General features: G+C 50.6%; 13 protein-coding genes across 13 annotated transcripts; 5 read left to right on the top strand and 8 right to left on the bottom strand.

The window, feature by feature from the left end:
* Window positions 1-386: 386 nt before the first annotated feature.
* N7510_000223 (FAD-dependent oxidoreductase) lies at window positions 387-2,180 on the bottom strand (the record flags this gene model as incomplete). Its single annotated transcript, XM_056972153.1, has 1 exon — window positions 387-2,180. One exon carries the CDS (start codon window positions 2,178-2,180, stop codon window positions 387-389), a length of 1,794 nt encoding a protein of 597 aa, XP_056837270.1.
* A 460-nt stretch (window positions 2,181-2,640) lies between these two features.
* On the top strand, window positions 2,641-4,548 carry N7510_000224 (putative ATP-dependent Clp protease; the record flags this gene model as incomplete). The annotated part of the gene is made up of 2 exons (XM_056972154.1): window positions 2,641-3,076; window positions 3,137-4,548. The coding sequence occupies 2 exons, from the start codon at window positions 2,641-2,643 to the stop codon at window positions 4,546-4,548; spliced, it is 1,848 nt and encodes a 615-aa protein (XP_056837271.1).
* Window positions 4,549-5,088: 540 nt separating this feature from the next.
* N7510_000225 (uncharacterized protein) lies at window positions 5,089-6,378 on the bottom strand (the record flags this gene model as incomplete). The annotated part of the gene is made up of 2 exons (XM_056972155.1): window positions 5,089-5,943; window positions 5,998-6,378. 2 exons carry the CDS (start codon window positions 6,376-6,378, stop codon window positions 5,089-5,091), a joined length of 1,236 nt encoding a protein of 411 aa, XP_056837272.1.
* A 581-nt stretch (window positions 6,379-6,959) lies between these two features.
* Window positions 6,960-8,648, bottom strand: N7510_000226 (chromo domain-containing protein; the record flags this gene model as incomplete). Its single annotated transcript, XM_056972156.1, has 1 exon — window positions 6,960-8,648. One exon carries the CDS (start codon window positions 8,646-8,648, stop codon window positions 6,960-6,962), a length of 1,689 nt encoding a protein of 562 aa, XP_056837273.1.
* A 408-nt stretch (window positions 8,649-9,056) lies between these two features.
* N7510_000227 (Rab family GTPase) lies at window positions 9,057-9,946 on the top strand (the record flags this gene model as incomplete). Its single annotated transcript, XM_056972157.1, has 5 exons — window positions 9,057-9,077; window positions 9,136-9,148; window positions 9,251-9,640; window positions 9,691-9,771; window positions 9,822-9,946. The coding sequence occupies 5 exons, from the start codon at window positions 9,057-9,059 to the stop codon at window positions 9,944-9,946; spliced, it is 630 nt and encodes a 209-aa protein (XP_056837274.1).
* Window positions 9,947-10,917: 971 nt separating this feature from the next.
* On the bottom strand, window positions 10,918-12,006 carry N7510_000228 (F-box protein; the record flags this gene model as incomplete). Its single annotated transcript, XM_056972158.1, has 1 exon — window positions 10,918-12,006. One exon carries the CDS (start codon window positions 12,004-12,006, stop codon window positions 10,918-10,920), a length of 1,089 nt encoding a protein of 362 aa, XP_056837275.1.
* Window positions 12,007-14,323: 2,317 nt separating this feature from the next.
* Window positions 14,324-15,556, top strand: N7510_000229 (NADH-quinone oxidoreductase Pst2; the record flags this gene model as incomplete). The annotated part of the gene is made up of 5 exons (XM_056972159.1): window positions 14,324-14,350; window positions 14,408-14,493; window positions 14,546-14,942; window positions 14,998-15,089; window positions 15,373-15,556. The coding sequence occupies 5 exons, from the start codon at window positions 14,324-14,326 to the stop codon at window positions 15,554-15,556; spliced, it is 786 nt and encodes a 261-aa protein (XP_056837276.1).
* A 529-nt stretch (window positions 15,557-16,085) lies between these two features.
* Window positions 16,086-16,977, bottom strand: N7510_000230 (uncharacterized protein; the record flags this gene model as incomplete). Its single annotated transcript, XM_056972160.1, has 3 exons — window positions 16,086-16,326; window positions 16,388-16,491; window positions 16,552-16,977. 3 exons carry the CDS (start codon window positions 16,975-16,977, stop codon window positions 16,086-16,088), a joined length of 771 nt encoding a protein of 256 aa, XP_056837277.1.
* A 620-nt stretch (window positions 16,978-17,597) lies between these two features.
* Window positions 17,598-19,051, top strand: N7510_000231 (Zn(II)2Cys6 transcription factor; the record flags this gene model as incomplete). The annotated part of the gene is given in 3 exon segments (XM_056972161.1): window positions 17,598-18,450; window positions 18,464-18,674; window positions 18,727-19,051. 3 exon segments carry the CDS (start codon window positions 17,598-17,600, stop codon window positions 19,049-19,051), a joined length of 1,389 nt encoding a protein of 462 aa, XP_056837278.1.
* A 97-nt stretch (window positions 19,052-19,148) lies between these two features.
* On the top strand, window positions 19,149-19,892 carry N7510_000232 (uncharacterized protein; the record flags this gene model as incomplete). Its single annotated transcript, XM_056972162.1, has 2 exons — window positions 19,149-19,298; window positions 19,356-19,892. 2 exons carry the CDS (start codon window positions 19,149-19,151, stop codon window positions 19,890-19,892), a joined length of 687 nt encoding a protein of 228 aa, XP_056837279.1.
* A 205-nt stretch (window positions 19,893-20,097) lies between these two features.
* Window positions 20,098-20,931, bottom strand: N7510_000233 (Ribosome biogenesis protein BRX1; the record flags this gene model as incomplete). Its single annotated transcript, XM_056972163.1, has 1 exon — window positions 20,098-20,931. The coding sequence occupies one exon, from the start codon at window positions 20,929-20,931 to the stop codon at window positions 20,098-20,100; it is 834 nt and encodes a 277-aa protein (XP_056837280.1).
* A 33-nt stretch (window positions 20,932-20,964) lies between these two features.
* Window positions 20,965-21,234, bottom strand: N7510_000234 (ribosome biogenesis protein brx1; the record flags this gene model as incomplete). Its single annotated transcript, XM_056972164.1, has 1 exon — window positions 20,965-21,234. The coding sequence occupies one exon, from the start codon at window positions 21,232-21,234 to the stop codon at window positions 20,965-20,967; it is 270 nt and encodes an 89-aa protein (XP_056837281.1).
* A 662-nt stretch (window positions 21,235-21,896) lies between these two features.
* N7510_000235 (Ribokinase-like protein) lies at window positions 21,897-22,710 on the bottom strand (the record flags this gene model as incomplete). The annotated part of the gene is made up of 2 exons (XM_056972165.1): window positions 21,897-22,563; window positions 22,664-22,710. 2 exons carry the CDS (start codon window positions 22,708-22,710, stop codon window positions 21,897-21,899), a joined length of 714 nt encoding a protein of 237 aa, XP_056837282.1.
* Between the last annotated feature and the right edge of the window lie 2,144 nt (window positions 22,711-24,854).

Below are 24,854 nucleotides of genomic sequence, written 5' to 3' on the forward strand. Positions count from 1 at the left end.
GCTACGGAGATAGCCGCAACACAAACGGCATGCCGCCCTCGCATGTAAGAATGCCACATAAACTACCCGTTGCAGCCTATTTCCCCAAGACCCACAGTGGATGGCTCTTGTTCCTGAGTCAAACGTGTGCAATCCGTGTCTGCCATCAAGACAGCAGTGGAAAAATCCCGGGCACACCTCATGATTCCCATACCATGAATCACTCAAATCGCTGAGCCTAAAATGTCCAGTTTCTACAACGCGAGAGATCAAGATCTATCCCAAATCATCTTAGTCAACCAAATTGGACAATGATATGAACAAAAAACTTTCATGTTTATTCCACTTCCAGTATAGAACAACCCAGACCACATTCGACATTCCCATGAACAGGAAACCCTTTCAGTCTAGTGGGCCCTCTTTCCTCCTGTTCGACACAGACCTGCATCATCCCAGTCCTCACTGCCGACTCCTTTGCGCGAGATGAACAATCCAGTCGGGTCCCACTTCTGCTTTAGGTTGTACAGGCGGGGATAATGGTCGCCCCAGAATGAAGCCTGGAACCCCGGCTCATAGGCATTCGCCTCGTTCAGGTACGCACCCATGTTGTCTTCACCCTCGACAGACCGCAAAATCGGAATCTCCACTTCGGTCATGTTCTTGACGACTGCGGCTTGCTGTGCCAGCGTAGCATTAACCGGCCAACTGCGGGCATAAAGCATGTGGGTGATGGTCTTTCTCCAGGCGGGATTGAGAGCGCTGTCGATCTTGTCTCCGTTCGAAGCAACAGCGCCACCGGCCACCACATGGCTAGTAATCTGATCGTACGGACCCATTTCGATGCTGCGCCAGGCGTTAGTGAGGCGATCGGGGCCATCTGCCGATTCAAGAAGTTCTCTTGAATATAGTCGCGATCCAAGCATGGATATCCCGCCTGTGCTGTCCGATTGAGATCCGCCTAGGAGCAGAGTGGAAATGGTGGAGTAGATACTCGGAAAGACTTCGGTCTCATATTGCGTCATGACCCCAGGGATTTGCTCTAGCTTCGAGCGCAATGGAGCATAGAGCTGGTCAATCTCACTCGCGTTGCTGTGCTCTGGGAACATAAGCAGGATCATCATGGCGGAGAGACTCGTGTCTGCGGTCACGGGGAAATTTGGAAAGGTGTAGTAATATCCTGAGCCACCGGCACCGTTGAGGGCTGGAAGTGCGGCATGGTACTGGCTGAATGCCTCCCAGAAACTTGGATCGCCTATGGCCGTGGAGATGTTGAGATTGCTAGCCACCACGGGCACCTCTGGGAACGTACGAACAGTGACGCTGGTCACCACGCCAAATGTTCCACCACCCCCACCGCGCAGCGCCCAGAAGAGGTCGGAGTTCTGGAAGTCATTAGCGGTGACGAGATTGCCCTTAGCCGTCACCACTTCGAATTCAAGCGCATTATCTGAGGCCATCCCCTTCCAAGCGCCAAAGGGCGAATGCCCTCCCCCTTGAATATATCCACCGGCAGCGCCAACAGTGTGCGCAGATCCTCCAATCACTGACCGGTTATGCTGCGCGACGAAGGCGTAGAGTTCGGGCAGATTCACACCAGCGGCCATAGTGACGGCCTGTCCTTCACCGTTTGTATTCTTCGGTGCGCCTTTTGGCACAAAATTGTCGACCATAATAATATCTTTCATGTTGAAGGTCAGGATCTGCAATGACTCCGGGGCAGTCGAACGGCCTAAGAAATCATGACCAGAGTTCTTAATAGCGAGACGGAGGTTATGTCTGCTAGCAAATTGCACAACCAGCTGGATCTGGTCGGCTGTCTGGACTATTGCCGAGTACCGCGAGATGCGACCCTGGCCGCACTCTTCGTTCTGCGGTGTCGTGTCATAGCAACTCTGGTCGCGCTCCGGCCAGGCTTCCCAATTTTCCCATTGCACAGCACCAGGTTCGCTGGCCCGCCAGGTGGAATTGGCCCATTGCGCCTGGACGACGCTACAGGCCGTCGCATCGAAGTCGCCCTCGTGGCAAACCGCTGCTACCGGTCGCACGGCAACTAGGTTGCCTTGGAGGGTGTTGTTCAGTACCACCCACTCGTGGTCTGAGGGCCAACAGCTCTGAGTGGGGAGGCATCGACAATTGGGTGCTGATGGGACTGCGATAGCCACCAGCGGCAGAAGAAGAAAGTAAAGAAGTCTGCCAGACATGATGGATATATTTCCTAAGCAGTGCAACCATGCAGCTGAGCTAGGATCTCTGCGGGTTTATATAATTCACTCAGGGCTGAGGCGGTGGATGCATGGGCAAACTATACGCGGGTTACTAGATCGGGACGAACAACGCGAGCTACCTAACTGGGACAAAACCCGCGATAAAGTTTGCCCAACAAGGCTCAGCGAATAGATCTTGGGTCTGCGTATCGTGACATCGTGGGTTTATTCCTTCCAACTATACAGCCTACAGTTTTTTGTCCTGGTAGACATGGTACACCGAAATCTTCATTAGGAGGCAGTGTTCCATTTCAGATGCCGCCACCGAGTTGGCTAAATGCTGACTCAGCCAGATAAGCCCGCCGCCTGCGGGGAGAGCTCCGTATCGGATGAGTAGTGGTTCTTCCCTTCATCTCTCCTCATCATATTCCTTTCGCTTGTGTCGCACTCCCTGGTCATGCTGAGGCCTCTCCAGCGCCGCGGGCTCGCAGTAGCCTGCTCGGCGCCACGACTAGCTGGTGGCCGACCTCGGCGTCCGCCGCAGGCACGAAGACCGCTCTCCAGTTCCTCCAATAGCTTCCCAACAGCTTCGCAATTTAACCGGTCAGATTTTACAGGCCAGCCCTTTACCGGGAGCTATGAGCCTGGTCTGCCGACGTCTGGCCCGCTGGGATCCACTCCCGCGTTCGGCGCGCCGCGAATCACCCCAAAGGTGCTGAAACAGTACCTCGATCAATTCGTGGTCGGACAGGATCGCGCCAAAAAGGTGTTGAGTGTGGCGGTATATAATCATTACCAGCGGGTGCAGGAACTGCAGCGGCGCGAAGAAGAGGCGGCGGAGATCCTGGCTAAGCAGCAGCGGAGAGATGCGCTAGAGAGCCATCCCCTGGAAGGTTTGTCCTTGTGTCAGTGCCTAAGAGACTAGACTGACTGACTGTGGTCCCTTTTTCCAGCCGAATTCCCAGGACAACAGCGCACGGTTGATATGCCTTCACCAACCTCCAAATCTCGCCAGGCAGCCCCGCTGGACCCAAACGATAACGCCGATGCGTCTGCCCCACAACTGGATAAGTCCAATATATTGCTACTCGGTCCATCCGGCGTCGGTAAAACGCTGATGGCCAAAACCCTCGCGCGGGTTCTCTCTGTCCCATTCAGTATTTCGGACTGCACGCCATTCACACAAGCCGGGTACATTGGAGAAGACGCCGAGGTGTGCGTACACCGTCTTCTCGCTGCAGCGGATTATGACGTCGAGCAAGCGGAACGTGGGATCATCGTCCTGGATGAGATGGACAAGATCGCAGCTGCCAAGGTCAGCCATGGCAAGGATGTCGGCGGTGAAGGCGTGCAGCAGGCGCTGCTGAAGATTATCGAGGGCACCACCGTGCAGGTTCAAGCAAAGGCCGAGAAAAATCCTCGAGCAACCAGCCCTCCAAATAGCTATCCCTCCAACAGTCCGTTAGGCAATGCCTCATTTCAACCTAGCGGTCAAGGTCACACGTCTCAGAAAGGCGAAGTCTACAATGTGCGCACGGACAATATCCTTTTCATCTGCTCTGGTGCTTTTGTAGGTCTGCACAAAGTGATCATGGACCGGATATCACGCGGTTCAATCGGGTTCGGCCAACCTGTCCGCTCAGCTACAAGCTCGTCCAATGGCCGACCTGGCTCCTCTGACACCTTGCATACTGAGCCTCTCCCCATCCTCCCCGGGTCCGAGGAGGAGGCATTATACAAGAAACACCTCCCGTTCTTCACCTCTGCATCACCCGCAACACCGGGCAGCGAACCAACGTACTTCAATGCCCTCGATCTTCTCACTCCCTCTGATCTACAAAGCTACGGATTTATTCCCGAGTTGATTGGACGAATCCCCGTCACCGCCGCACTATCGACCCTCACACAACCTCTCCTTCTACGCATCCTCACCGAACCCCGAAACTCCCTCATAGCACAGTACACAACCCTCCTCTCACTATCCGGGATCGAGCTCCGCTTCACCACACCGGCCCTGCACAAAGTTGCCGCCAATGCCTTCAAAATGGGCACAGGCGCCCGCGCGCTCCGCACAGAAATGGAAACCATCCTCAGCGACGCCATGTTCGAAACCCCCGGCTCGAGCATCAAGTTCGTGCTCGTCACACAAGCCGTCGCTGAACGCCAGGAGAAACCCATCTACCTTGCTCGCGGGCAAGGAGGCCGATTCCACGCAATGATCTCCGCAGAAGAGAGCCAGTGGGAGGAAAAAACGCGACGCGATAAGAAGGGCCAAGAAAAGAAGAAAGGGAAGGGCCAGAATGGGGGTGATGCGTCCCAGAATGCTTCAAGTTTCCAGGAATATCGAAAACGCGCAGTCGGGTGAATGAAGAGTTTTGGGACATTAGTTTCAGCTCTGATTTTGCGGGTTTACTTGCAGGCTGGTATAGAGATGCTAATATTATTTCTTTCCTGAGTCTTTCTTTTTCGAACAGTGATTCCTTGCGGCGAATGCATCCGCTGGTTGGCCCTGGAGTTCCCTTACGAATCTAGTCACCATGAATACTTCAGTACAAACTACAAAGTGGGGCACAGTATGCATAGCCAGTGGAGTTGATTGACATTTCTTTCTGTAGAACGGAACAGGACACAGACTATGTTGTCAGCTCACAAATAGACCATACAGTGAACACGGGAATAGTCCATCGCAACGCTCCCATGGCAGATATGGCCGTGAATTCAAAAGAGCAAAAGAAGTGATCCGAGGCAAGGAAAACGGGGGGGTATCTCAAAATCAAAACAAACGCTATGAGCAAAAAGGAAAGGATATCAGGAGCAATAGCCATAGTGCGCCAAGCCATTCTTCTCTTAGTTTAATTTCGGAGCATTCATTTGCCACCATTTAGATCTCTTTTGGAGTGGTCTCCTAATGGCTCTGCTTGGATGTGATAGAGGTGGAAGAATCAGAGGCCTGCTTCGCCTCTCCTTTAATCTCCTGATAGAGACGCTGGTAGTCGACCTTAAACGTCTCGTAGAACGTCTTGAGGTTGAAAAACTCGACATGTCCCCAGCTATCAGTTCGCTTCTGCTGTGGTCCCGAAGTGATGATAACAAAGCGCCGGAAGCGTGCTGCGTGGACCAGACACCAACCCGCAAATGTTTCGATCAGGTTGTTGACGCATTGTTTATCCTCAGGAGCAGACGGTTGTGCCTCTTTGAATTGTGGGCCATATGCGTGCATGGGGAACGAAAGGACATTGTTGTTGGGTCTGTCGAGGTACCGAGTGTCCAAGCTACTAGGCCAGAACCGTCGCAGATCCGGGTCGACGGAATTATTCTTCTTGATCCAAGCAAGGATCGTTAACCACCTAGATAGCGAGGCTGTTAGAGAGCTTAGTTGTAATGAATGGATGGATTCAACGTACAGAATATCCTTGGTCTGGTCCCTGTTCTCTGTAGTGAGAATCGTCTCGATCCACTCTAGGATGTTAGGGGGAAACAGAAGCTTGGAGGTGCCAGGCTTTTGTATTCGAGAGTACCAAAACCACTTCAGAAGCACCGCAGTCCCCTTCAAATCTGCGAGAAGGACATCCGGAGTGACTAAGATCGCAGAACCGTAAGGGAATAGACGTTGGAAATGTTCACCGACCGTCGGGTAGCGTCTATCAGGATGCTCCAGAGGTCTTGCAAGACGAGCACTCCAGAAGTTTAGTGAAGGGTTACGCAACGCATAGCGGATAGGAAGCTTGAGAGAGCTATAATCCGAAAACGATTCGTGAAACTGCGTTTATTGTTAGACATTTGACCTTGGTTTAAGAGGAATGGGTAAACATACCACAGCAACGCTGCCGCCCTTAATGTTGTGGACGAACTTGCTCCAATCATCTGCCTTGCGATTCGATAGGATTGTCACACCATTTTCCTCCAAGAACGCCGCCATCCTGACATACTCCAAGTCGTCCTCGTGTAAAGGAAACCACAGGTAGAAAAATTTGGCTATCCTCTGGTTATCCTGAATGGTTGCAAGGTCTTTCATCGTGATATTGTAATCGGCCTTGAAAGCCTCAGAGAACGATATGTTGGCTGGAGGCGTCTGGGCGCGGTAACTAGTATCGATTGATAGGTGTTGGATGCTAGATGACTTTGGTGCCGGCTTTTGGTTCTTGTTAAGGGAATCTGGATCGTTTTCTGACGATTGAGCGGACTGGTCGCCCATCGTGGGCACCCTAGGTTGGAGTTGAAGATCAGAAACGGGCTGAACGTGCTCTGATGGCTTGGACGGAGGAGAATGCGCATGGTGGCCATGATCTCCAAAAAAAGCAACTGCCTGGGGACGAGGGTGAGAACCGAGTGGTGATTGTGTAGGTTGCTCGGGTGGTTCGGGGCCCGCAATCTCAGCATTGCGCCTTTGATACAAAGATGTCTCCTCGGCACTTTGGCTTTTCACGATAAATCCTCGCTCCAAGGATTCAATCGGGGTCCATTGGGCAGCTCCTCGTGTTCTCAACTCTTCCGCAGAACCTGGCTGGTCTGGACTATGAGAATCACCGTGAGGAGTGCTAATGCTTACACAACCCCCGAGAGACAGGTTGGGACGGGGAGATGATGGCAATCGCAGCTCTCTATGGAAAGTCAACAGTCTCTTCATAGGCGCCAGTTGCTTCCGCACCGCGAACACCAAGGGCGCGCCATTTGACATATCCTTGATCATCGGATGAGTGAGAATATCAAAGGCTTGGGACCAGCGAGAATAAGCAAGCCACACGTAACCTTCATTGGTTGGAGGGTAGTAGATCGCTACCCGGCGTCTTTCACGGAGATACTCTGCCATTTCGACGAGCGCTCGGTTCGTGTCAGGGAACCCTTCTGCCCAAGCGTTGCACTCCACCTGCCTTGGGTGCTTCCAGCTGCCGTTAGAGACGAAAATGAACTCATATGGTAAATCGAGTCGCTCACCTTTGGACACAGATCGCTGTACTCTTCAAACGTGCACAAATACCTGAACCAAACTTCAAGCTGAAGACCTCGGTTGTTCTTCACAAGCTGGGCAATGACATCTCTATGTGTTGAAGCACCACACAGTCTAACAGGCCCGACATACTTCTTTTGAGGCCCCACATACACTTGCGCAAGGACTTCGCCTGGGTTACAGAAGTAATTATAGCCCTTTTGTTGAAAAAATCTTGCGCCATGGCGACGTGACGGAACAGGCATCCGTTTGATTTGCTCTTCAACCGAAGGGGCTTCATCGTTGGCAGACAACGGTTGTGGAAACCTTGGGTCGTACCTCTCCGGTCTGGGAGAATTGAATTGAGACGGGAGAAAGCCATCATCGCGTTGAGGCCTATATGAATCCATGAGAGGAGGTGATTCGCGAAAGAGACCTCCTGGTCTGTAGTTATCATAACTATCCCGCGACTCGCGCTGTCTGGAGGGACCGATTCTGTCGCTCAGCTGGCGAGAGGGTCTTGCGCGGTTCCGCGGTTCGATAGCCCTTGACGAGATGTCTAAATCCGCACGCGAAGGCCTCGTACCAGGTGAAATGAGGGTTGTCGGAGATGAAAGAGTAGTCGATGTGATGATCGCTCGAGTATCCTCGGGAGTAGGTTGCGGTTGCACTGAAGGGGTTGCGTTCAGTTGCGTTTCATTCTGTGTGTTGGAGGTGGGTGGCGCTCTACCAGAAGACCCGATTTGAAGGTAGGAACTGCCTTTATGACCCGTCCTTGCTGGAAACTCTGATGGCTTCCTCAGCTCAAGCCGCGTGATATCTGGCGTCGGCTCGTCCCAGCTATTGGGTTTCACTCGCTTGTTATGCTTATTGCCCGTACCGAAGCCCACCAGCGGGGGCTTCTCAGGTGGCACCATGGGTAGCTGCGCTGGAGGGCGGGCATTGGATGGCTTTCCATCCACCAGAGGTGTCTCCGATGAAGAGCTGCAGACAGTTGAAGAGACCGGCTCCGGGGCGCCCTGGGTGACGAATGCTGGAGAATCTTCGAGGGGGACAAAGAGCTCCGGAGACTGGTCAGAGGCGATCGAGGTCGCGGCGAATTTGCGTTTGCTTCCGATGCCTGCAGTGAAGCCACTTGCCTCTGCTGGCTGCCCAGAATCTGGACTGGGCGAGCGAAGGGCCAGCCGGCGTCTCTTTTCTCTGCGTCTCGCTTTGCGTTGGGCTGTCTTATCTCTAATGAGTTGCACATGGTTTTCCCAGGCCTCCACATCAAATGGCGGTACCCTCCTCAGGTCAATGTCTCTTTTCTTTCGCTCCCATTCCAGCAGAGTTTCCGGTGAATCGAAGGCGTCCGCGGGCTCCCAGCTGTTTGCTTCACTGCCGTAGTTGGCCCATTTCACGAGGTACTGCGGGCCATCTTCCAGGTCTCTCTGCGCGAGGATCGTCTCGACCTCGTATGTGGAGCACTGATCACTTGATATCGTTGAAGTGAGAGAGATGGCATCCCAGTCGCTGGAGGGTAGCGCATCGGAAGTCATGGCGGACGACCCCAGATAATGTGCAGGAAGACAGAAAGCAAGTCCGCCTCCCCACGCATCATCCGTTCATGGTCGACCCGTCTCTCTTCTTTGTTGATCGCGTGGGTTGACAGCACCAGGCACGTGACCATCCAAAGGGGCTCGGCCGTTTAAGGAGAGAGATGGGCGAGGCATCAACCAATAATCCTCTCTTCCCCTTCCCACCCTCTGTCTTGTCTTGGTGAGTACTCTGCTCGTGCGGCTCTGTTGCCTTCGGATTCTTCCTCTCATCCATTTCCCTCACTGTCATACTGACCCCGCCTCTTCTTCCGCGCAGTGATTCCCGCTTTCTTCTGTGAACACGTTTACCGTCTTTTTTACCCTCTCCCCCCGCCCCCCGAGCTGTTCTAGCTCGACCCCCCATTCGAAATGGCCAACGACGAATATGATGTGAGTTCTCGGATGATCATTCGATTCTCACTGATATACTGATTCGCCATGACTCTAGTTTCTGTTCAAAGGTAACGTTGCCACCACGCGCGGAACCCGCAGCCTACGGGCCCTTCCCTGCCCGCAACCCCTCGACTGCCTGGCCGCACATACTGATCCGGCGGACTGAACAGTGGTGCTTATTGGAGACTCCGGCGTCGGCAAGTCCAACCTGCTGAGTCGATTCACCCGCAACGAGTTCAACCTGGACTCGAAATCCACAATCGGTGTAGAGTTCGCAACCCGCTCCATTCAGGTGGATTCCAAGACGATCAAGGCACAGATTTGGGATACGGCTGGTCAGGAGCGCTACCGTGCCATCACATCGGCCTACTACCGCGGTGCAGTCGGTGCCCTCCTTGTTTACGATATCAGCAAGCACCAAACCTACGACAACGTCAACCGGTGGTTGAAGGAGCTGCGGGACCACGCCGATTCCAACATCGTCATCATGCTTGTGGGTAACAAGAGCGATTTGCGACACCTGCGCGCCGTGCCCACGGAGGAGGCCAAGCAGTTTGCCAGTATGTGTCCGGTACTCTTTCTCGGTAACACCGCTAACCCCCGCTCGTAGGCGAGAACAACCTTTCCTTCATCGAGACCTCCGCCCTGGACGCTAGTAACGTTGAGCTGGCCTTCCAGAACATCCTCACAGGTTGGTGGGCCCCATGTCCTCCACCCCCGCAGCGCTGACTAGGCACCCAGAAATCTACCGCATTGTTTCCAGCAAGGCCATCGAGGGCGGCGAAGGCGGATCGGGCTCGATTCCCGACCGCCGCGTGATCGACTTCACTCCGCAGGACTCGGAGCAGAAGCAGGGCTGCTGCTAGACACGCCCCGGCGAGGGCGACGCACACCGACCGCAACGAAACTTCGACTTTTGCGATGCGTTTCTGGGATGGCTTTGATTTGTGTTGGGAGTCTGTCACTCGGCTGCTACGAAGATGATTGATACACGGGGCTGGTAGAGAGATACGAGGGGCGGATACACATGGATGGGAGAGGAGAATGGGTGTCTTTTCTTCTGGATGGCGAAACTGGCACCGCAGATCTTGTTCCCTGCTCTGTTGGATTTATTTTCTTGCTCGCTTTTTTCCTGCGTGACCCCCAACGAAATTGATGTTCTTTTTCTTTTCTTCTTTCTCTTCCGTCGAACTGGTGTGCTTCGTGACTCTTCCCGTTGGTGTGCAGGTGGTTGGTTGGGCGTCTGTCATTTGAGGCTGCGTGGGCTTGTACGAACTGTTCCGGGTGCAAATGCAAATCCGTACATTGGACTCTGCGGTTCTATTGCGTAATCTTTCTCCTAGTTATCTTTCGTGTCCATCTCCGCCTGCTGGACAACAACATTTCCCATGTCAAGATTTCGACCGATGTGAACGTTGATTATGACTATTATTATGATGCTAACGATGGCGTACATAGTCAACAGTTGTCACTCCAAGATCACTGCGCATGAGTGCTTCCCACGATTAAATGATGGGTTGTGTGAACTTGATCGGCAACCACGGAGGCCCAGACACGGAGGTTCAAAAAGTAATCGACCAGTCGATGATAGATAATCATATATACCACAGCCTCGGTTTCGGTCATGGCTATAACAAGCCCACACAGTGTAGGGGGCAATCCGGTGATTGCTGGGATAGAGCAAAATGATACGCAGCGTACGTGAGGGCTATCCCCTATCCCAATTCAATGCTTCGATTGTATGTTTCATATTCCCTTCTTTTGTGTATGTCTAAGGCGCTATCAAGGAAAGAAAAACAAAACAAAACAAATAACAGTCGCACACGGGGTCCCATCGCTACTCCAACACTATGCCCATTTCACGATCAAGGATCGCGGCTCGCAACTCCCTGACATCGTCGCCACGCTCCCTCATGACAAACTCGAGCGTGTCCCCGAATGTCTCGCCGTTATCGCGAAACCATTCACCCAAAGACCAAATAAAATCCTCCACCTGCTCCTTGAGAGGTGCATGCTCACGCAGCCACAATACCTGCGCGGGGTCGAGCTTCATCATGTCCTGCACAACGTAGTAGTGAGGGATCTCATCACCCCATCCCTCGTACCCTGGATCATGGGAGAGGTCGTTGCGGAATCGAGACCGGATCTTGGCTGACGACTCGGTGTAATTAGACGGATGGGCTGTGTGGAAGTACTGGCCGAAGAGATCACTCGGGCTCTTTTCGTTGCATCGTTGGTGATAAGCCGCAGGTGAGGACTCGGTGGGAGGATAGTTCAGATGGATATTGAAGGTAAGCTGATGGGTACTCTCGGGGTATCGCTTGCGGAATTTGCGCTGGATGGCGCCGTTGCTGGGACAGATGTGATTTTGCACGACGTCAGAAATGACCAGGCGTAGGTCTTCCATCTCCGCCAGCTCTGCAGTAGACCAGTTGTGGAGCAGCTGGGCGCGTTCCGTCACGACGTGGCGAAGGCTGCGAGAGAACCGATCGTAGGCACGCGTGTGGAATGCGCGATGGTACAGCCACAACCGGTATACGGCACGGCGCAACCGCAGCTTCTCTTGCTCAGTCAGCGAGCGACGGATTTCGTAGTCAGTCTTCCATTTCTTGAATGGGTAGACCGTCTCCCATTTCCGCGCCGCCAGACCCAGCTGGATTATCTGTTTGAGGAGTGCATCGGACATGGGCACATGCCGGATGAGATGAGCTGGCTGGCTCACGTTGTGTGTCACCACTTGGATGACATCCTGGAGCGGGCCGAACTCAGTCTCTGCGGCACTGGCTAGGAGTTGTACTTTGTTGGTCGAGTTGAAGATGCGATGGAGTCGACGGCATGAGGCTGCCAGGTTCAAAACATCGGATATGGAGTCGCAAGATCGAAAAATGTGGAGCAGGAGCTCTGTCGCCAAATGGTCGATTGACATTATGGAAAAAATGTATTCACGTTTGACTGTATAGCTTTGAGAGCTGTCAGCTTTGTGGTCACCGGCAGCGCGTCAACAAAGAGCTCACTCTTTCAGGTAATAGTTTGGTTTCAAACAAAGGTGCCGTACGGCATAAAATGGCAAATGTATATTCTTGTCAGAATGTCTCTGCCAATAGGTCTGGTCCGACAGCGCCGTTATGAGACGAACAACGGCTGTCGCGCGTGGCCGGGGCCTAGTTGAGCGGTACCCCACCGTTGGGGCTGGCCAAATCAAGGAAAAAAAACTGGGATGAAACATCAATGAGTATGGTAAAAGAGCGGCAGCTCAGCAGCCCGACAGGGCTGGAGTTAGAAAGCCTCGCCATTGTTGATGGTTGCAAGACGGAGGTGACGGCGTTGGTGACCATAGTCGTGTCACTGGTCACATGACTAATGCGTGATCACATGGTCTTGGCGCCCCACAATCACTGCATAGGGGCAACTGTGGAGGGCAGATGCTCAGAAACAGCAAGAACTAACTACCAGCGCTGGTGAGGCATTTTTTCTATTGAGCTGGATTGTCGTAATTCCGCGCCTCTAAGTTTACAAAGGAATGTATGACTAATATCCCCGTGCCTCTCGGAAATGCGGACCACCAACCTAGTTTCGGGCACAATTTTATACAGCTGGCAAATTCCCCGTTGCTTCAGATATCGCTCCTTTTATTGAGGTCAAATCGAGTCAGTGAGGTAGGGTCTCATATATTTGATACCAGACAATTGGCAATGCGATAATATATGGTAGAAGAGACTTTCAATGGATTAGACAAAAAACTTCGCGAATTATTTACAAGCAAGCATGCACATAGATTCACCAAATACTAAGCCATTGCAGAGCAGACAAATCCAGTGATGTCACAGAGTTATTTCATACTTAGTACTGCCCTTGTTTCAGTTGAACAGCATGGATGTACTAATATTCACATCCAATGATATCCTGGTAAAAACAAAGTGAGGGAATAGGCAGGACAAGGCCAAAAGGAAAGAGAGAAAAAAATTGTACATTTAAATCATATTCTCTTGTCCTTTTATCCCTTTTTCCCGCATTTCTAACAAAGAATTATTTTTAAAAAAAAATGCAAACCGCAAAGCACGCGGATCAACGAAAAATAATATTTATCAAATGAGCAGAGAAAAGACTAGTTTCCCCATGTATATGCATTCCACCACCTCGAGAATAACCCTCCTTGGACGGTTTGCTCATTCCAGCTAGCGCGGCGTGCCGCCATGTCCGGGTCAGCAGAGATGCGCTTCTGAGCATACAGATTTGAAAAGAGCTCTCTAGACGGATTGCCACCGGGTCGGCGTCTTTCCCCCATAGTTGCGAGCCTTGGGAAGTCATACTCAGTGGTAGTAACAGTCCTTTTAGTGGCGTTGACAATGGACGAAGTGGAGAGACTAGAGTCCCCCTTGGTGTCCTTGTCAGGGTTACAAGGATAGATGTTAGCTCCATGAGATTCGGTGACAGAGGACAAAAAATTGAAAGCATAAAAAAAAGTAAATAAAATAGAACAAACTCAACCTACTCGGCCGATTTTAGTTTCCATTCCATTCGAGTTACCGTGGGGGTTGTCAGACATGACTGGACTGCTTTATCTAGTTCTTTTCTTTGATCAGCAATCTAGACAAAAAGTGACAAGGGCTAAATCACTTGACCAAGTGATCTGTGATCATGTGCGTAGACAGGATCGAATTTAATGAATGCAGTGCAGTCATTCATTTAACAGCAAGTGTAGGATTTTAAAAGGGATGTGAAAGAACACTAAACGCACATCCGAGCTTATGGTTATCTTTGATTTGGACTGATAGATGATCAGAATGAAAAAAAAAATAGTATATAGAGGAAAAGAGGGAGAGACTGGCTTAAATAGCACAAAAAAAGAGGGGTGCTGGGTTTCTGCCTGGCAAGTAAAGTTGATCTTGCTGAATCATAGCTTGCCATCGTACTAGTAGATTAATATTCAGAATAGTCAGTCTATCCTAAATCCCGCTGATGAAACTGTTTCTTTTGCTGACGAATCTAATCCGAGCTATATCCGGGTGGATCCTAAAGGGCCAATGAGGCTACGCGGTTTATTTGTCACCAACGACTGATCTGCAAGCTTGCCAAAGCGTTAACTATACTTGGTGCTGCATACTTCAAACTATGGCAGGAGTGATACCTAGTACATTTCCTTCTGTGGTGAAGGTTAGAATATACTAAGTCCACCTACCTCGCTCTTTTACTCACCAGTTTCTCTTACAAAAGTTCCATTGCTCTCATATTCTACCGTCACCATGGCTCCCAAGGTTGCTATCATCTACGTACATCTTCCAATGGCTAACTTTCTAATCGATCCATCTCACTGATGGTCCCAATAGTATTCTATGTACGGCCACATCCTGGAGTTGGCTAAAGCCGAAAAGAAGGGCATTGAGTCCGCTGGTGGCCAGGCCAATATCTACCAGTTAGCACACCGACAACTATCTCTTCTTGGTCACTAACAATTGATTCTCTAGGACCGCCGAGACCCTTAGCGACGAAATTCTCGCCAATCTGAACGCTCCCCAGAAGTCCAACTATCCCGTTGTTGAGGCTTCCGACCTTCTCCAATACGATGCCGTCCTTTTCGGAATCCCCACCTGTTACGGTAACTTCCCTGCTCAGTGGAAGACCTTCTGGGACAAAACCGGAAGCATCTGGGCCACCGGTGGCTACTGGGGCAAATACGCTGGTCTCTTCGTCTCCTCTTGTACTCTACGTGGTGGGCAAGAGTCGGCGGCGATTGCCACCATGAGCACTCTTTCTCACCATGGCTTCATCTACGTCGCTTTGGGTTATAAGAACGTTTACCCCCTCCTGACCAACTTGGAGGATATTCACGGTGGCAGTGCCTGGGGTGCCCATACTTTCGTCGTAAGTAATTCTGACACAATTTAAAGCATTTCCCATGCTGACCACTACACACTAGGGTGCCGACGGCTCCAGGCAGCCCACAGCCCTCGAACTCCAGATTGCGGAGGCCCATGGCAAGGCCTTCTATGAGGCCGCCGCCAAGGCCCAGTAATTATATGACAGTGCCGAGTCGAAGCCGGAGAGCTCGAGTTGCTAGAATGCGACGGAGAGCACTAGAATACGCTCCTTAGCCACCGAATACTGTGTTACCATGAGCTAGCAGTTAAATTACCTACGGATCAGGTCCGTACGGTGTGGTCCCATAAGGGGCAGTTGCCTCGCTCTTACAGCTAAACATCCAGGGAGCCTTCAACACCATATGCCACCAGCGACTCCTGGACACCCTACAAAAGAAGGGCTTTCCGCAATGGGTAATAAGCTAGATTAATAGCTACCTTACGGACCAGAGTTTCTTCCATGACGAGGTTTTTGAACTAATCCGAAAACAGGCTAGAGAATCGCAGGGATCCTCCATCCCCTCTATTCTCTTCGTCCTCTACATCGCCTTGCTATACGAGGAGCTTAAGGTGCTATGGGTAGCGGTAATTGGTTTTGCTGCAATAAAAACGGAGTAGTCTTTGCCCCGACCGCGAGCGACAACTGCCAGACGCTCGAGGAGGTCTAGGAATCGTATAAGCAGTGGGTAAGGGCCTACCAGATGCAATTCGAGACGGAGAAGAGTGAGCCAGCTCGGAATGGGCGCTAGAGAGTGGGTGCAGAAGCAACAGGAGCAGAGAAGGCAGGAAGCTTGATGTCGTGTGTCAATAGCTACGCAGATCAGGGCTGTCGCGGGTCTTATCACATAGACGGCGCACATGAAGTAAAGCTACGTATAGAGTCAGTTAGACAAAGAGGAGTAGTCCGAGCTCACATTGTCATTCAGCTCGCAACACTCACCACGGTGCTATGTGCGGAATCCAGGATATGAGTGAGCTAGCTTAGTCTTTCACCGCGGCCCCAGGATAGACAGATTTTATAGGTGCGCGGATGAATGTCTTATAGCTGAGTTGCTGCTAGTGCAGCATACATTCATTTCGGAATAGACTCGTTTATCTGCATGGAACTATAACACATGACATCGGAATTCGATTCAGCAAACAAAGTTCACGATAAATCCTTCTCAACACTCCGGGCACCCCGCAGAATGTAGTCCACAACACGGTCTGGTCTAATCCAGAAGCTACTATGGCCAGTTTCAATCTCTTCAACATTTTGCAGCTTCTCTCCAATGACTTTCGTACAGAGGATCTGAAAGTCTCGTGGCATGATATTATCGAGCTTAGTGACTAGGTACCAGCTGGGAATATCCAAGTAGGCAGCTTGAGTGATGGGGTCCAGGAGAGATCTTTGCACGCACAGATCTCTTTAGTAAATACTATTAGTACAGGTCAAGAGGTAACACTAACGCTGCGGATTGGGTCTTTAACTCGGTGTAGAAATGAGCCTTTATTTCCTCGTCAAGCCCATTATAGAAGACATCGGGGCCAGCTATAAAAGTAGGCACGCCATCCTAGAGAGAATAGAACGGTTAGCTTTAACATAGTCAAGTTGCTGATTATTTGAATTCAACCGAAGGATCCGTCTTCAAATCTTGCAATTTGGCCCAATTCTCAAACTGTTTCAGAAGGCTCTCGCCTATCTTGGGCATATTACACGAAATAAAAAGAAATTTTAGGATGGCTGTCTTTCCGGGTCCACGAGTCTTCTGGTCGAGACCGACGAGTCCCTGCACTGCCGGCACAGCTGCGTAAGAGAATAGCACCATGACAACGTTGTTGCCCCCATCCACCTTGTCTAAGACATCCAACACTCTATTCCTAATCGTATCTGCGTCCTCCTGTAGGCTACTCGCTGAGTTGTTGCCTACACTGGGTAGTTTGATGTTGAAGTCCAGCGGGTGCCCTGTCCGGCGGAGCCAGGGGATAACCGGTTCGAATATGTCCTGGTCGTGGAAAGCACCGGAGACAAATACAAGAGTTGCTTTTGGTAGCGGCATAGTAATAGCTGCAGGGTAGAATGATAGAAATTACAACGTGAAATTAACGCGCGTACAGCGGCAGCTTATAGTCATGGCGCATAAGCTTTTACCTCAACTTCCTTAGGCCCCGAGATGAGGCGGATTTCCGGATCGAATTATTTGATCCGGATTTGCACCGTGGTTCTACGCAGGGCGGATTAGGATCAATCCGTTTAGATCCTGATTTACATAAATTTGTCAAAATGTTGAGTTATCTGAATAAAGAGAGATTTATGCTAGTGCGGATAGTAACAAGATATCCGCGGATTATCGCCGATATCGTGTTACTCTATGCGCATAGGATGCGGATTTGCGGATGCGGATTTGTGGATGCAGTTAACCCCGCCAATCCCAGCTTGCTATTTGGCCCATCGAACCCACAGCGGCGCAATGGCCTGAACGCGTCATTCCGGGGTCCTGCGGTAAAAACCTAAAAATTCACCTTAAGATGCTCCTCACCTGTATACTTCTCATGTCCGTTACTCCCGGTCGCGCCTTCGATATCCGAACATCCGACAGATCACATACCTGATCGCACACACGCGGCTAACGGACCCCCGAAGGACTGTTCTTTCTCCCTGTTCGACTCTCCTTCGGATATGGCTGGGACTTCCACGACGCCCCCATCGGGCTGGCGAAACCCGAAGGCGTGCCAGGAATGCCGCAAGCGAAAAATCCGTTGCAACGGCCTTAGTCCCTGCAAGACTTGTCATCTGCGTAGCACTCCGTGTGTCTATCGCGATTTCATTCGGCAACGCAGGAAGTGGAACGATGACAAGGCATCCCAGCAGCATGTTGGGTCCAGTGAAAGAGAGCCTCGTTCACGCCTTTCCTCGCCCAGCTTGCCCCAGCCTGGGCGAAAACCGTCCCTCATGCATGATTTCCCAACCAGTGTGTCAGCAACACACATGGCATCGCCTTCGTGCCAGATACAGCTGTACTATGGCCCAACATCGCCATTTTCCTTGATGCAGCATATTTATCAAGAACTAGTCTCTAATCATCCGACCCAGCCTCAAGTTTCCTCCGGCCAGGTCGAGGAAGCCGGGGCCGGCCTAGACCTCTTCAGTTTCCGTCGTATATTCTTCGGCACCCTAGATACTCATGAGGCGGGGAAGGGACCCAATACTAGGGAGGTTTCCTTGACCTTTCTCCCATATGAGCTAGCCACGTTATTTCTCTCCCGTTATTTGTCAACTCTCTACCACCTCATGCCATATCGTCCTAAGAATAACTTCGAGCGTACCTTGGATCAACTCTACAGCCTTTCCCCTTCCATTCATCCCGACACACTCACTAAGGCTATTCTCTTGCTAGCCCTAGCATGTGGGTCTCTTGGCACAGAGTACTATGCTTGGGGTGACGTACTCTTTGAACGAGTAAAGACTACAGTGGCCGCCTTTGATGATGTGGTCAACCATCAGATGGTCCAAATATCATTGCTTATGATAAGTTTTGCCTATAGGAACGTGGGCCTCCTCCACTGACTTAATTCAATACGCCCATTTTCAGAACGAACAAGGCCGCCCAAACTCAACCTTTTTGCATCTCGGGTGTGCTACTCGGAAGGCCCTATCAGCTGGTCTGCATAAGGATGCACCCAATGATGACTCCCAGAGCCAGGAAAACGTAGACGAAAGACGAACAACCTTGTGGTCTCTCTACTTCTTTGAGACGTAAGCCGGTCTTCTACTGAATTCTAAATTATTTTTCTAACCTTGGTGATAGATGGATTTGTTTTCAGCTAGGCCGACCCACGTCTATGTCTCTGAAAGACATTGCGACGGAGTATACGCCAGACCCTTTTATTCGGCTTTTAGTACATCTTTCTGAAACGATTTCTAAGTCGGCCGACCAAATCTATGGACAGCGGCACGAATCTCTGCTATACATGTGGAAGGTTGCTCTATCGATTGCGGAAGACCTGCGTAGCCATGAGAGACGGCTAGAGCAAACTCTAGGGTTTGGATTAGGCGCAGCTATACAAACGGGATCTCTTGGAGTTCAGCAAACGATTTTCACTACTTGTGAGTCTATTCTAGATCTGCTTTAGAGGAGAAAACTGAAGATCTATAGTGTACTACCACATTCTTCTCTTAACATTTCGCCCATTTCTCATCTTTCGTGGACGCTGGCAGCGGGATATGAAAATGTCGAGGCATCGGTCTACGAATAATGGAACAAATCGGCATACAGAGACTCCCTCATGGTTGAACGAAGCCTGCACTCATGTACTCACTGCAGCGCAAAGAACAATATACCACCTATGCGAAGCATCCTATGTCAACGATCATGTCAGGGTAATGCTATCTAACTTTACCTTAAAAGCATCGTTTTTCATGCTAACTAGGAACTAGCAAATGCGTTATCACGGATATTTTATGGGAAGCGCTTGCTTCACATTGATATACAATTTTGTTCACGACCCAAATTCCGCCTCGGTCTATTTGCCGTGGGTCTATGCTGCATTGCAGAATTTGTCGACAATTAGAGCCGGTGATCCCATAGCCAGCACCATTTCGTCTATACAAACTGTATTGCGAAAGATCAACCCTTCATACGAGTGGACACCCTACCCGAAGCAGAGCAGCAGACATGAGGTCGATTTGTTGGTATCTTCCACGAGAGCTCAAGAGCCCATCACTGGATATGGCCAGCATTCGACAACGACTGACCTCGCAAGCCCATCTCATCTATCAGGGTCACATCCGGATATATCGGCATTTCAACCAAGCCTTCCCCAGGTAGAGATACCAGACACGTTCGGTTCTAGCGGATCTGGTGAGGAATCGCGTGATTTCACACAATCCGACATGGGTTGGGACTTTGACTTTTCCACCATGGATCTGGAAGCATTCTTGATCTATCAGTCGATGGCTGCTCCCATCCCCTGATTGATTCGACCTTTCTTACCCTCGGCGCGGCTCAATGATGTATTTTTAAGGAACTAAGGAGATGGAGATTTACTTTAATTATGGCCATTGCAAGAACTTTTCAATTTCAAAGACTCGGTCCCGACGCCTGAACAAACCATGACGATAATCAAATATACATGAAGCCTCCGAATATCATCCCAACGGATAGAAACACATCGATCCTCTATGCAAACAGTTTCCGTGTCTCCAATGCATCCCCCTTCTTTTGTGAGTTCTCCGACAGCCCCAGATCCGCGCGCTTGGCCACCCGGTCCGTCGTCACGTCCCGGCGTTGCGAGTACCGGCCGGCCTTGCTCATGCGGACCTCACGACGAACTTGGTTCGGGCTGACGTACTCCTTGTTCTCATAGATGACAGGGCCGCCGAAACTGCCCTCCAGGATGACGATGGGGGTCAGGACAAAGCGAGGGCCAATCTCCACCAAAGACACTTCGGGCTGAACGTCCTTGCCCTTGGGCAGGGGCTTAACCGTCTCTTCGCCGTCCTTCTTCTTGTCACCTTCCGATTCGCGAATCTCGTAGACCCGGATCCAGATCTTGCCATCCACCCCGAAGATACCAATGATGCGATCGACGAAAGGCTTCATGCCCTTCACGCCACGCTTAGGAACACAGAATACTCCGCGCAGCATCTCGCGGATCAGAGCTCGGTATTCTGTGCCAGGAGCGCCCATGTCCGGCCCTTGCTCATCGAATGACCGGTCAAATACCACCAAGCCGCGTCCGCCCTTCAGGCAGTTGCCGGCAAATCCAGCCCCCAGCTCTGCCATAGTATGCAGATTGTTGAGATGGAACTTGATTGTGGGGCCGTTCGGGGGACGCGCCAGCCACAGGTAGAGATCCTGGCCTTGCTTGCGAGCTTCGAGGAAGAAAATGATGTTGCAGGAGTGCAGGTCGGCGAGAGAGTTCAGGAGGAGGTTGTAACCGGCGGTCTTCTTCTTCGTATCCAGTTTGGTTTCCTTGTGCGTGTGTGGGAGGAGGGAGCAAATGTCGGACATCAGGTGTCGGTGACTGGAGGACAGTAAATTTGATCAGCTTAAACCCTTGGTGATTGTAACAATCATTCCATACCGATGTGACACACCCCTCGAAGTCAGAATGAGGACTCGAGTCTTGGGCATCTGACCTGCAGCCAGCTGCTTTTTCGCGGCCTCGACGCCCTGCTCCTCCTCTTCTTCTTCACTGTCTGTCGTGTCGTCTGCGTCGTTGAGCAGCTCCTCCATGTCAATGTCCTCATCGTCCATTGGCTCAGCAGGTTGCTGAGCCTTCTTCTTGGAGACTGTCTTGTAGACTGCTGCCATCGTGATTGTTGTTTTGGCTGGGAAGTTCTGGAGTTGCAGAAGCCTGCCGCAGATCAAAAAAAAGTAGACGGCAGAATATTTTTGTCCTTCGCCGCCCTGGACGACTTTCTCAGTCACGTGCGCTCTCCCGTCACCTCATCGGGCCGGATCATGGTTTGCGCCCGAGGATTATCGTCATGATTCCAATGCTCTATGCAGCCCTGAGAATCCCTCTTGCGACACTTTCATTCCGGCCACCCGGTTTGCAAACCCCAGTTTCCGTGGAAGATCCCAGTCTTTCTCCTGGCAGTCGAGGGCCTCAACATAAAGCATCCCAGCAATAAACGTGTCTCCAGCCCCAATGGTACTGTTCTGTATTAGAAAATGCAGTCCAGATCATCAGAGCGAAATGTTAAATCCACTTACTCAACCACTCTAAAATCTTCCGCAGTATAGGCGGCCACGTGGGCGAAGTTCTTCGTATTAGGCTCAAAGGCATCAGCGCCGTCCTGGCCCCAGGTACAGCAGAGAAGAGATCTAGAATTATGAATTATCAGTTCCATACTTGAAGGTGATATGTGGATGGTCACTTACGCCTTCGGTGTGTGGCTCGATTGCTTCCGCAAGCAATCCTCTGCTGATATATATCCATTATGCTTGTCAAGTATCAGCAAGGTCCGAAACTAAAATTGCAAGCATGATAGTATTCTCACAAGGGCCCAGCCTTTTGAGTAGAAAACCACATCCGCCTCTCCAGCAAGCTCCTGTAGACCGTCTCGACCGGGTTTCTCGACCTCCACACTGACACGAGCATTGGGAAAGTGTTGTCGGAGATAATGAATGCAGCCAAGGGTCACATCTGGTACTCGGCCCTGGAAGCAGTTAGCACGGAAATTTATTTTGCTTCTTCTCCAAGTCGGTAATCCCAGAAAGCCTTGGCTCATGCCACGCACCTCAAAATGGAACCAAGTTGTTCGAGGGCCTAAGTCATCTGCAATCCGCGAGAACTCCTCCACAGTCATTTCGGGAAGCTCATTGTAGTTGACAATGGTTCTGCTGCCCGTAGACTGGCTCTTGATGATGTAGCTAGATGCCGGCTCGGTAAACTGGTCCCGGTAAATGCAGTGATCTAACCGAACTCGAGGCTCGAAGGCAGATCTGATTTGCTCCGATGCAACCGAAGATTTCGCTGGCAGCACAGTAATCAAATTCAATGTCGGTGACTGGTTTAATGGGGCATGCTGGGCCAACTGTTGCAACACCTCCAAGGTATTGGGACAATTTCCACCACGGCGTCGTGTCACGCTGGAGGCGCGCAATTTCTCGTCTTCCCCGGGATAATGTGGTGTTCTAGATGCGTTAGAACATTATGATTTAACTGTCCCCCCCTTCTCGGTCGGTCGCTTTGTGCGCGGCAAGACTGGAGAGGAACGAGGGGAAGGCAACCTACGTCAGGATAGTGTCCACATAACACGCCCCAACTGCAACCACAGACATGATGGCCGTTAGATCTGAGATAATATCTCCAAGTCACCAAAATTCGTAGTGTCGATCGTAGTCCCCGAGCTCATATATATATATGTCCCTCCGAGGTGGATTGAGGAAGAGCGAGGGGCAGATTAGTCAGAGCCGTTATGGCTTTCAGCTTGTAGTTAAAAGCAGATCTATGATGATGGAAAGCACAGTTGTTCCAGGCAAGTAAAACGTTATATTCTTTTATTATTTTGTATCCAGGTATTATCATATGCCCGAATAACTGCCATTTTCATCCATTGGTTCAGAAGCAACACTCGGACACAACAGGGTTATGGAAAGCAATGAAGGCTACCTGAGAAGCGCAAACCTAGATTCTGGTTCTGATATTTGGAGCGAAGCTATATTTGGTGTGCTATTGCGTCTTGCCAGCACATTCTTTGCATCGGGTAATCCTCCATGAACGGCCTATTTACAACGTCTGCGTTTTATCTCTTAGGAGTATCCACTTCTGGCATGATATATGCTCAGTGTCCATCATTACAATTTGTCTTGTCTTATTTCAATGTCAGTCACATTGACTGACCTTTGGCAGCCTATAGAACCATCTCATGCGGGCCCAAGTACTGCGGGTGCTTCTTGGCACGTCAAGTATCAGCCTCATTCGCTTTCTCAGACAGCCCAACGACAACGCAGTTTGGCACTTACTCCACGACCGACACAAGAATATAACGTAAAGAAATGTCTTATTTGATGAGTTCAAAAGTTTCCTTGACTTTTTGTTTTTCCCAGCCTTGGGCTCAGTGTCGAACGGAGCCTGACATGGGACTAATGAGAAAGGTCTAGTCCGCTTGCAAACTGCATGTTAAATAGGTGCGAGTCCTTGGACTCTGTTCTCCAGCATTGCATCGAAAATATACTACTTATGGACGATGTGATATAGGTAATAGTTATGCTAAGCGCCAAACCAAAAAACTAAGAATGAAGGATAAGAAGATTATTATTCTTATCATGAATCGCGAGTCAAATACGGAGCCTCCTAGCCTGTGCGGGTCTTACTGCCTTTACTATCATATGGATTGTGCCATACGACCTGGTATAAACTGCATATTCCTCCTAGCCTCTTGAATTGGTCCTTCCGTGCAATATGAGGGCTGTCTCCCGTCTGCAGGTAGAGAAGGGAAAGAAGAGAAGGGCACGCCTATTCCGCACTTCCACTTATTTTCCTCCCGTAGAACACACATTTTACTATTTAGGTCTCGTGACAATTCAACGGTCGCTCATTAAATATCCTAACAAGCCACTTCACCAGCTCCAGAGCCATCTGGTTGATGGACCATTTAACCAGCAGGAAAGAGTCGTAGTGGTTAGATTTGATCAGCCGTTACTTGTCAGAGAGGGAAATCCCAGAGCTTCTCAAGGGAAATAATGAAGTCGGTAGTATTATAGGTACCCTAGACTCAATCTGATCGAATACGGCTACATGAAGCCCCCAGGTCAGCCCCTGGCCAAATACGGTGCTCCGCACAATCTTCCCTGCCAACAATAACCCGCAAAGCAGATATAAGCTTTCAGACTATCCATAAAACAGTTGGTGACGGAGTGAATGCTCAACAGTGAGAAGCGGAGGTTGCGACATTAGTAATCCGAGCGAAGATTTAGGCGGACGCCTCAACCACGGTAGAACACTGGCGGGGTGCCACGTCCATGGCTCGAGTCACGTGGCGGTTTGGGAGACAGAGCTCTAATCAGGATCATCATTATTTAAATTATGCCTCAGCACGAGAGAAAGCAGCGGGAAAGGGTGGGTTCAGGGTGCATCAAGACTTATGTTTAATAGTCAGTTGTTCAATCCAAGTCTGCAAGTATGCTGAATACAGGTTGATAGCTGGACAAGTTGTGGCTCATGGTACAAAGTAGGGTAATCTTGTGTGGATTCACGTTTTCCCCGAGCCCAAACGGTCAGCCAATTACGGGAAAGCAATAGACGTCAACCTAAGTCTATCCAATCCTCTTTGCCAGTTTATCCTCCACACTAGAGCTGGTAGATCAAATGAACTGGAGAGAGAGTGACCTTGTGTCCAATCAGGACGCCGCAGTATGTCACTATTAAACTTTCCTCCGCGTTTAGTTTGTTAAACTCAGTTCTTTAGATTAGTCCTTTTGGA

The sequence above is a fragment of the Penicillium lagena genome (genome assembly GCF_028827675.1).
Source record: "Penicillium lagena strain IBT 129212 chromosome Unknown utg000001l_segment0_segment0, whole genome shotgun sequence".
In the NCBI taxonomy this organism is placed as follows: Eukaryota; Fungi; Ascomycota; class Eurotiomycetes; order Eurotiales; family Aspergillaceae; genus Penicillium; species Penicillium lagena.